Raw genomic sequence first — 11,193 nt, 5'->3', positions numbered from 1 at the left:
CCACACAGGTATGCACCCATCGTCACCAACCCCCCAAAATCCCACACAGGCATTCCCCCAGCATTGCATGCCCCATTAAATCCCACACAGGCATTCCCACATCATCGCACACCCCCAGTACCATATGCCCCTGAATCCCACACAGGATTTCCCCTAGCATTGCACGCCCCATTAAATCCCACACAGGCATTCCCCCAGCATCGCACACACCCCAAAATCCCCCAAGTACTGTACGCCCCCGAATCTGGTACATTTATTCCGACAGCATTGCACGTCCTCCAAAATCCCACACAGGCATTCCCCCAGCATAGCATACTTGCCAAAATCTTCCCAGTATAATACGCCCCTCGAATCACACACAGGCATAACTCCAGCATCTCACGCCCCCAAAATCCTATACAAGAATCCCCCCAGCATCGCACACCTCCCAAAATTCTCCCAGCATCGTTGCAAACTCCCCTCAACAAGTCCGACACAGGAATCCCCCCACCATCGAACACACCCAAAAATAGCACACAGGCATTCCTCCAGCATGGCTCGCGTCCCCAATCTCCCCCAGCCCCACACACCTACCGAATCCCACACGGGCACCCCCATACAACTTTAAACGCTCTGATGACACCACACTTCGTCCCTTTGCACCTGCATCTTCTCATTGATGCAGAAACAAGGACTAAAGATGGAGCCCATCTGTCCCAGTTTTCTACTATGATTAATGGCGCTCCGAGGAAACCAGACGCACACAACACTTTACGGAAATTATATCATACCATGCCGGAGCCCATACATTCTAGCATTTATCGTGCTGCGTATTTTGTGTGGAGGTGAAACAAAATGGTTCAGTGCACTGGCGTTCCGCCAATGGCGGCAGGCCACGCTACGACTATGGGGCCCCGTGAGCCGGAGGGCCCACAGTGGGCCCTGCTCGCACTGGGCCCTGCCTCTGCCCGTTAGCACCCGGCCGTCCGCACAGAACGATGGAGGTGGAAGCGTCTGCTGGCGCTCCCTACTCAATCATCATTGCTCGCGCTGATGGCCGCAGGGGGGGCCAAGTGCATTACAGCGCGCCCGCTGTTCTGAGATGTCGATGTCCGTTGCTTCACACCGCACGCTGAGGAGACTGGAGCATCGGGTGGAACCAGGAGAGGCGAGTACTGTGTTTATTTTTTTTTAAATCAATGACTGGTGGCCATATAATACAGTATCGGGGTGCATTATATTGTGTGGAGGACCATGGGGGTGCGTTACACTGTATGGAGGACCATGGGGGTGCATTATGCTGTATGGAGGACCATGGGGGTGCATTATGCTGTATGGAGGACCATGGGGGAGCATTATGCTGTATGGAGGACCATGGGGGTGCATTATGTTGTATGGAGGACCATGGGGTGCATTATGCTGTATGGAGGACCATAAGGGTGCATTATGCTATATGGAGGACCATGGGGGTGCCTTATACTGTCTGGAGAATCATGGTGGGCGCATTATATTGTGTGAAGGACCATGGGAGTGCATTATACTATATGGAGGCCTATGGGGGTGCATTATACTTGTATAGAGGACCATGGGGGTGCATTATATTGTGTGGAGGACCATGGGGGTGCATTATATTGTATGGAGAAACATGGGGGTGCATTATATTGTATGGAGGAACATGGGGGTGCATTATATTGTATGGAGGAACATGGGGGTGCATTATATTGTATGGAGGAACATGGGGGTGCATTATATTGTATGAATTACCATGGGGAGAGCATTTTATTATATGGAGGACCATGGAGAGAGCATTTTATTATATGGCGGACCATGGAGGGTGCACTATATTTTATGGAGGACCATGGGGAGTGCACTATATTTTATGAAGGACCATTGGGAGAGCATTATATTGTATGGAGGATCATTGTGAGAGCATTATATTCTATAAAGGACCATGTGGAGTGCATTATACTATATGGAGTGTTATGGGGGGCGCATTATACTATATGGAAGGCTATGTGGGGCCATTATACTGTATGCAAGCAATTATACAGTGTAAAGGTTTGTGTGGGGTCCTTCATACTCTGTGGGGGCCATTATACTGTTTGGAGGGCTAGTACGGGCCATTTATACTGTATGTAGGCCCATTATAGTGCATGGAGAGCTGTGTGGGGGGGGTCACAGTTGGGGGATCATACTGTGTTGGGGTCACCATACTTTGCCTTGGGAGTTGAGGTGGGGTACAGTAGGGTCATTATACTGTGCATGTGGAGGAATTCACTATGGGGGTATCATACTGTGTTGGGTGTGGGGGGCCTTTTGTTTGCATAACACTTTATGGGGGCAATAAAAGAGAAAGGTAAGATCGCCTTACTGTGGCTACCAGGTACACATGAATTGGCCAATTTATGCGCTAAGATTTCTCAGTTATTCCTATTTTCTAGAGCAGTAATGCTATTCAAATTCCATATATTTCATGTTCGCATACTTAGCGTTGCAGAGTGCTACTTTGTTAGATGGCTTCTCCTAGTAAGCACCTGTACACACCTTTTTCTTGTTTTGGAAGTGATAGTCAGTCTTTTTTGTTTGTTGTTTTGAAGATTCTCAATCGGTTATTCTTATTTCTATTCTGCAGCATATATTTTAATTTTATGAATTCAATGACAAAAATCATAGTGACAATTCAGATTTAGTGCATCAAAATGCAGGAAGGAGATTTTCCCTCTTTGGTTTTGTAAACGGTTTCCCATTATTTTCATACTGTCCTATCTTCCTATAAAGGTCATCAATATAAGATCAAAGGGGGTCCAAAACTCAGAACCTCCACCAATCAACTACTATCCTCTCCAGCCACAGCTGGATGTAAACAGTATATGGAGTAGATCACCACAGCTCTGTACACGGTTTAGTGGCTGCTGTTGGGTACTGCAGCTCAGTTCCTATCCTCACCTCCAGAAGCGGATGGATGTAAACAATGTATGCAGTGGAACACTACAGCTCCATACATCGTTTTGGGGCTGCTGCTGGCTATTACAGCTCAACTTCTATTCTCTTCAGTGTGCTGTTGACTTCTGGCTGCCATCAGAGGTGAATATTAGCTGATGGGTGGGTGTTGACACTCCAACAATCTGATATTGATGACCTATTATGAAGATACATCATCGATATCAAAGTAGTGAACAATTCCATTGATTCTTTTGCTCAATATATGACAAGCCCAGTTGACATTATCATTTGGTGGCTTAGCAAATCTGGGTTCATTTCACTATTTAGAACACTTTTATGAATGAAAGAATGCATAAAATACCTAATTTCTTTAAAGTTTTTATTTGGTCCTAAAACAATTCCCACATAATGAACACGAAAACAGCCCCTCCTTGTGGGAATTCTCTGATGCTGAACAAGCTCTAATTCCTAGGTAAAATATTCTGATCATGAATTCTTTGTGCATTTTCTGGTGATAAACAAGACCAGATTTCTTGTAAAAAAATAAACAGTATGAACTGGCAATCAACAAGAATAAAACTTTTCCTCTGCGTCAATTCGGTGATGTTCATGAGTTCTGATTTCAATGTAAACCGTCTTCTACAATCTAAATATAAAAATGGTTTCTCTCGTGTGAGTTCAATGATGTTCAACATGAACTTATGTATGGGTAAAACGTTTCCCGCATTCTTTATTAGTTCCAAAAACATTTTCCTACATATTGAACACAAGCACAGCTGCTCAAAGTGAACTTTCTGACGGCGGACAAGCCGATTCCTCGGTAAAACATTTTCTTCATTCTGTTCATAAATATGGCATCACCACTGTGTGAATTCTCTGGTGATAAACAAGACTTGATTTCTTGGAAAAACACTTTTCACACTCAGAACATGCGAATGGCTTCTCCCCTGAGTGAAATCGATGATGTTTAATAAGATGTGATTTTTGAGTAAAGCCTTTTCCACATTCAGAACATATGAATGGCTTCTCCCCAGTATGAATTCTCTGATGAACCTTCAGTTTTACTTTAGTGATAAAGCATTTTCCACAATCGGAACAAGAATAAGGCTTCTCGCCTGTGTGAATTCTCTGATGTTCAACAAGATCTGATTTCTGTGTAAACCGTTTTCCACATTCTGAACATAAAAATGGTTTCTCTCCCGTGTGAATACGTTGATGTTCAACAAGAACGGATTTCTGGGTAAAACGCTTCCCACATTCTGAGCATGGGTATGGCTTCTCACCTGTGTGAAATCGTTGATGTTTAACAAGATTTGATTTCCGGGTAAAACATCTCCCACATTCCAAACATTTATGTAGTTTCTCACCTGTATGAATTTTCTGATGTTCAACAAGACCTGATTTCTGAATAAAAGCTTTTCCACATTCAGAACAAGAGAATGGCTTCTCCCCTGTGTGAATTTTCTGATGTTCAGCAAGACCTGATTTCTTGGTAAAATATTTACCACATTCAAAACATGTTAGTTCAACTGGTTTCTCCCCTGTATGTATCATTTTATGGCTGAAAAGTAATGATTTCTGAACAAAGCTTTGCCCACATTCTGAACATGAAAAAGGCTTCTGTCCTGTGTGAGTTCTCACATGTTGGTCAAGGCTAAATTTACGGGTAAAACATTTTCCACACTGTGCACAGGAGTATGGCTTCTCCCCAGTGTGAATTCTTTTGTGTACAAAAAGATTTGACTTTTTTGTAAACAGTTTCCCACATTCTCCACATTGAAACATTTTGTTCCGTCTGTAATCTGTACTTGGAGTAACAATCTTTGATTGCTCAGAAGGTTCCTTATAATTTGGGGAATTGGATGACAAATCTATAATGTGGTTGCCTGGATATACAGTTAGGGTAATTAAGTTTTCTACTGAAGAATGTTGCATATCTTTTGCTTTATGTGACAACAGGCAGTTCCCCTCTGTTGTCCTGCTGAGATGATCTGTTAAGATTAAAAATGGATAGGATTATTATTTTCAGTTTTTTAGACTTAAGTAAACAAAAAAAATCCTATTCTAAGTCCTTGGTATAACATTTCATCTTTAGTCACGACTACATTCATTCATTGGCCACATTTATAACGTACACCCAGCCTCAACAAAACTGTGAAGGTAATTCTGCATTGCAATAAAAATTACATAAATTTTCAATGCTGATTTTAAAGAATATAAATTTGTTTCAAAGCAGCTAACACTAGTGCACTTTACAGGTGGATTGGGTCATTTGGAAATAATGTTTTTCTGATGCTTTTAGAACAACTGTACAGAGTTTTTTTTCACAATTTCATGACACTTGGTATTTTTTCACATTTTTCCAGTACATTGTATAAGCTGAATGATCTAATTCAAAACTACAACTCAGCCAAAAATAATAAGCCTTCATTAAATTATTTAGAAGAAAAAATAAAACAAGTTATGACTCTTGGAAAAATGAGAGGAAAGAACAGAAGCACCTGCTCAGGAAGTTATTAGAAGAAAATCACTTTAAGGGTATGTGCACACGATGCGGTTTTTCCGCCGCAGAAACGCATTAAAACCGCTTGTTAATAGGTCTGCTAGCAATGTTAATCCGCATGTGCTGTGCACATGATGTGGAAATTTCAGCTCCGGATTACCATTGCGGCAAAAAACGCAGCAGGACCATTTATTGCGTGATTCCGCCGCAAATTTGCGCCCATTGACTTGCATTGAATCGCAGCAAACCCGCATGTATAATATCTATACATGCGTATTTGCTGTGTTTCAATGAAAATCAATAGGCACAAAATCGCACCATAATCGCGCTATGGGTGGTGCCCGGGTCGGGAGAGGAGGCTATTACTCCTCTCATCCGATCGCCGCTTTGGCTGATAAAAGCAAGGGCAGAGTGGATGGGAGGAGCAGTAGTATGCTCTTCCTAGCCCGCGGTAGTAAAAAAAAAAAAAAAAAAAAAGTAAAAATAAAAAAATAAACCAGTATATTCACCTGTCCGGCGGCCCCTGGTGTCCTGCTGGTCCCCGTTGGCGATGTCTTCAGCCTGGCGGCCTCGCGCCCCACAGTATACTGTGCTTCCGGGACCTGCGCTGACGTCACCGATCACCTGATGGTCACATGACCATCAGCTGATCGCTGCCGGCACTGATCAGCTGATTACCAACCCTAGTGACCTCCTGCAGCAATGTACACTGACAGGGGGTGATTTTACACCCCTGTCAGTGTACATTGCTGTCTTCTACAGCAGTGACATCAGTGATGGCTGATGTCACTGCTGTACAAGTGACCCAGATCACCGCGGGACACGCGGCGGTACGTGGACTGCGTCAATGACAGGTGAGGGATATGCGGACAGGTGAGGGATATGTTTGTTTTTTTACGTTTTTTCAGGAGATCGAGGGCTTTGCAGAGACGTGTAATAATAAAAATTGTAGAACTGTGTGTGTTTTATTTTATTAAAATACTTTATTCTGGCCGTGTTTTATTGAAAAAGTGCCGACCACTTTACTACGCGGTTAGTAATGGGGGCGTCTTATAGACGCCCTCCATTACTAACCTGGGCTTCACGTCAGCCACCAATACAAGGCCGACGTGAACCCCCAACCCCATTGCCACCGCTACAGGGCAGTGGGAAGAGCGAGGCTGAGCGCCGGATTTGGCGCATCTTATGATGCGCCATTTCTGGGACTGCTGAGGGGTGATATTAATAGCCGCGGAGGGGGGCTAGTATCCATGACTCCTTCCCTGGCTATTAATATCAGCCTGCAGCTTTCTACTTTAGCCTTTGCTGATTAGATTTTATAGGGGGACCCCACACCAACTTTTTTTCTGGGGTCCCCCTGTAATCTAGCCAGTAAAGGCTAAACAAACAGCTGTGGGTTGATTTTAATAGCCAGGGAACATTTTAGGCTTATGGTCCCTTCCGTGGCTACTAATATCAGCCCTCAGCGGTCGGCTTTTCCTCTGCTGGTTATAAAAATGATGCGGGAGCCCACACCATTTTTTTTTACATTTTCGGCTCTGTGCCCACGATCCGGTCTTAGCAGCGCTTTGGACGCATATTGTTTCTGCGTCCAAAACGTTGCATTCTATTGGACGTAGGTAAATCCCCATGTGTTCACTGAACCATGCGGATTTACCACATTCAATACATTCTAGTGGTCAAATTTCTGTTGCGCAGACTAGCGACTCCGCAAGAGAATTTGACATGCTGCGGTCCTGAAAGACGTGCGGCATATCAGTGTCCACGGGAAATCCGCAGCCTCTGATGCATGCATAGTGAACATGGGATTTCTAGAGATCTCATCCACTATGCTGTAACATCTGGATGCTGCGGGTTTGACGCTGTATAAACACGCAGCGTCAAACCTGCAGCGGCTCCTGACCGTGGGCACATACCCAAACTCACCCGCAGCATATCAATTTCTGTAGCGGACACGCTAGTCTCTGCTGCAGATTTTGACTGACTGAAGTCTCCTTATAAGCGGTGGATTCACTTGTACCGACAAAAAAAGTGCGGCATTAGAACACGCAATAAATGCACATAAATACGTTGTGTCCAAAGCGCTGCTGGTTGCTGTTCCTGGCAGCTAACGAACCAGCTGTGAGATGCTAATTATGGCCAGGGAAAATGTTTGCCTAATGGCACCTTCCCAGGCTAAAATTAACAGCTCACAGCAGTCACATAAATTACATAAATAGAAATGCTAATGAAGATTGGGTGAATGGGACTAGCTGACACCTAGCTCTTTTGTTTGGTTATGTCAAGGTGTCAATCAGACCTTATCATGACCAAACTTAATTAAAGTAAAGTAAAGAGTTAAATAAACACACAGACAAAAAGTAAACACTTTATTTGTTCCTCCTTGGTGGTTGATATATGCCACCACTGTGGCATTGTCGGATTGGACTCCTATCGGGCGGCTGGAGAGAAGGTTCTGCCAGTGAAGAAGAGCAAGGAGGATTGCTCTGAGTTCCATAATGTTGATAGGAAGGGACAGTTCTTGAGTATTCCAATTGCCCTGTACTGTTAGGTCCTGAAACACTGCTTCCCAACCGAGCAGACTGGCATCCGTTGTTACAACCTTCCAAGTCATTGGCAGAAACAATCTTCTGCGACAGATGACGGGGGAGCGTCTCCACCATTCCAGAGACTTCTTGATCCGGGAAGGAAGTGTGAGAAGCCAGTCCAGACAGTGAGCGGACTTATCCCATCTTGATAGAAGAAAAAGCTTACATTGAGGCTACCATCTTGCCCAGTACGTTCATGCAGAACCGGAGGGGTCATGGGGAGGGACCTCAGAGAGCGAATCCCGCATAGCAGGGCTCAGTACTTTTTTAGGGCAGAAACACACTAGCCCGCACGGTGTTGAACAGCATTCCCATGGTTTCCTGCATCCCCCAATGAAGCTTTAAGCTGTGTGCCCACTATGCGTTTTTTAAGCGTTTCCGCAGCGGGACGATGTTCTTAGGGTTGTACTCATCCTTTTTCCTCCAAACACGGCGAGTTGAGTTAATGCCAAAGAGCTCAATTTTTGTCTCATCTGACCACAGCACCTTCTCCCAATAACTCACAGAATCATCCAAGTGTTCATTGGCAAACTTCCGATGGGCCTGCACATGTGCCCTCTTGAGCAGGGGGACCTTGTCGGCACTGCAGAATTTTAAACCTTTAAGGAGTAGTGTGTTACCAATGGTTTTCTTGGTGACTATGGTCCTAGATGCCTGGAGATCATTAACAAGTGTAGTTTTAGGCTGATCTCTCACCTTCCTCATGATCAAGGATACCCCACGAGGTCAGATTTTGCATGGTGCCCCAGATCGATGTTGATTGACAGTCATTTTGTATTTCTTCCATTTTCTTACTATTGCACCAACAGTTGTCTCCTTCTCACGCAGTGTCTTACTTATGGTTTTGCAGCCCATTCCAGCTTTGTGCAGGTCTATGATCTTGTCCCCGACAGCTCTTTGGTCTTGCCCATGTTGTACAGGTTAGAATCTGACTGATTAATTGAGTATGTGGACAGGAGTCTTTTATACAGGTGACTATGTAAGACAGCTGTCTTTAATGCAGGTAACAAGTTCATTAGGAGCGTCTAACTGGTCTGTAGGAGCCAGAACTCAATGGTTTGTAGGGGATCAAATACTTATTTTTCACTGCAAAATGCAAATAAATGTATCTAAAATTCATAGAATATGATTTTCTTGATTTTTTTTGGATACTCTCTCTCTGTCTCAATGTTAAAATTAACCTACCCTTAAAATTATAGACTATTCATGTCTTTGTCAGTTGGCAACCTTACAAAAACAGCAAGGGATCAAATAATTATTTCCTTCACTGTAGGTGAAGGAGTAGTCTGCTTAGGCTTATTACTAACCTTTGCCAAGAAATACTGGAATTTGTTCCTCCTTCCACAGCTGCACACCTTTCACAAACGCCCCCTCTTCTTCCGCTATTCTCTCCACTTTTACATCAGAGAATTCTTCACCCTGATTTGACATATGTATAACTGAGAAGACATTTGGAGAAGTTCAACGTATTCTTCTAAAAGCAGCAAAAATCTAAGACTACGTTATTTTGACTGACCAGGAGGTTCTCACAATTTTAATCCATCTACCTGATAATTCTGTGGGATATTGTGATCCTCCTTTGGATAACCGTGGGAATACAAAGACCTGAGATGTCCCTCAGGTGGATTTCTTGGACTAAATTCGTCTGTAGGAAATGCGAACAGTGAATTATAATATTCATGTACAAAGAACAGGATTCTCAGATCACCTCTCTCCTTTACAATTAAAATGTAATTAAACTTTAATTTTTTTTTACATAGATCAGTAAGGAACCTAAGACCCCCATTAATCACTTCTGTATAATCACGCGCACAGCAGTACACAGAGACAAAACCCTTGACAATAAATACACCCCTGGGCGCTTCTGTACAGTCTTTTGAATGGACAGTGTTTCAAGATCCGAACTACCGCTAATCTACCTACAGGACTTAATATTTCTAGAAAAGAAAACATCTATAAGTTTAGTTACATGTTAAATCAACTTTTCCACCTTCTTACATTGGTTATCAGACTTCATGAAAGGCTCCTCTTCTACTTCATCTTTTACTTCAACTTTAATATCAAAAAGTGCTTCATCCTAAACAGACACGAAAAAATATTGCAGATCATTAATAAGATAAAAAATAACTTGTCAATTGAGTTAATGTTAATGATATTTTAATATTTGGTGAGATTTCAGCTCAGTTTACCTGATGATCTTGTGGGACACATTCATTTAACTCTGAAAAATCCTGGAAATGTAGAGAACGGGGACATTGCTCAGACTGATTTTTGGTACTGATCCAATCTATAAGAGACACACACACACAATGACTATGCATGTTTTATATGTGACGTCATGATTAAATTACATAAATTTTAGATATTTGTGTATACCAGGATATCAGATGCGCTTACTGAGCATTTTCAACTAAAAAAAAAAAAAAGGTATCAATGAAAATGTCAAATTGTCCAACGAAAAAATCCCACACACAGCTTTACCGGTGAAAAAATAAAGTTACAGCTCTCAGAATTTGACGATGTAATAAATTAAAAACAATATTTTACAAACGTTACTGTGCAAAAGTAGAAAAGCATTAAACTATATAAATCTGGTATAGCAATAACTGAACTGACCCGGAGAACAAAGCCATATTATGACTTGTACCGTACAATATACAGCGTAAAAAATAAAAACAATAACCAAATTGCTGTTTTTTGTTTATTCTGTGTCTGAAAAATCTAAGTATAAAGCTATCAAAAAATGCTATGCACCCCAAAATGGTACCAATAAATACTTCAAATCCTGCAAAAAATTAGCCCTTCTACAGTTCTGTCGGCCAAAAAATAAAAGTTTTGGCTCTCAGAATATGGTGCCGAAATTTTGTTATTTTTTTTTAAGAAAAAAATAAATTTTTAGTGTGTAAAAGTAGCAAAGCACAAAAAAACAATACAAATCTGGTGTTGCAGTAATCTTACTGACCCAAAGAATAAAGTCGCCGTATTACCTATACCGCATGGTGAACTGCATAAAATTAAAAAGGTTCTTGAACTGCTGTTTATTTGTTCAATCTGCCTCCCAAAATCCAAATAGTTGATAAAACATCAACTCAAGAAAAAAAACAATTAGTGAATGTTACAGAGCGGAAAGACAGGTGCGTCTCACTAAATTAGAATACCATCAAAAAGTTAATTTATTTC

General features: G+C 42.2%; 1 protein-coding gene across 2 annotated transcripts in view; it reads right to left on the bottom strand.

Moving 5' to 3' along the window:
• Positions 1-3,311: 3,311 nt before the first annotated feature.
• LOC141272989 (uncharacterized) overlaps positions 3,312-11,193 on the bottom strand; it is a 62,223-nt gene continuing 54,341 nt past the window's right edge. For both annotated transcript variants that reach the window (XM_073684254.1, XM_073684255.1), the window contains exons 5-9: positions 10,203-10,300; positions 10,012-10,090; positions 9,561-9,658; positions 9,321-9,432; positions 3,312-4,913 (exon numbers count right to left, since the gene is read on the bottom strand). In XM_073684254.1, the coding sequence (XP_073540355.1) occupies positions 3,766-4,913; positions 9,321-9,432; positions 9,561-9,658; positions 10,012-10,090; positions 10,203-10,300 (1,535 nt within the window). In that variant the 3' untranslated portion in view covers positions 3,312-3,765. The remainder of the gene's footprint in view (positions 4,914-9,320; positions 9,433-9,560; positions 9,659-10,011; positions 10,091-10,202; positions 10,301-11,193) is intronic.

The sequence above is a fragment of the Phyllobates terribilis genome, unplaced genomic scaffold, assembly GCF_046119375.1.
Source record: "Phyllobates terribilis strain yellow unplaced genomic scaffold, ASM4611937v1 Scaffold_5__5_contigs__length_657084704, whole genome shotgun sequence".
Classification (NCBI taxonomy): Eukaryota; Metazoa; Chordata; class Amphibia; order Anura; family Dendrobatidae; genus Phyllobates; species Phyllobates terribilis.
This window is presented reverse-complemented; position numbering and strand designations above follow the sequence as displayed.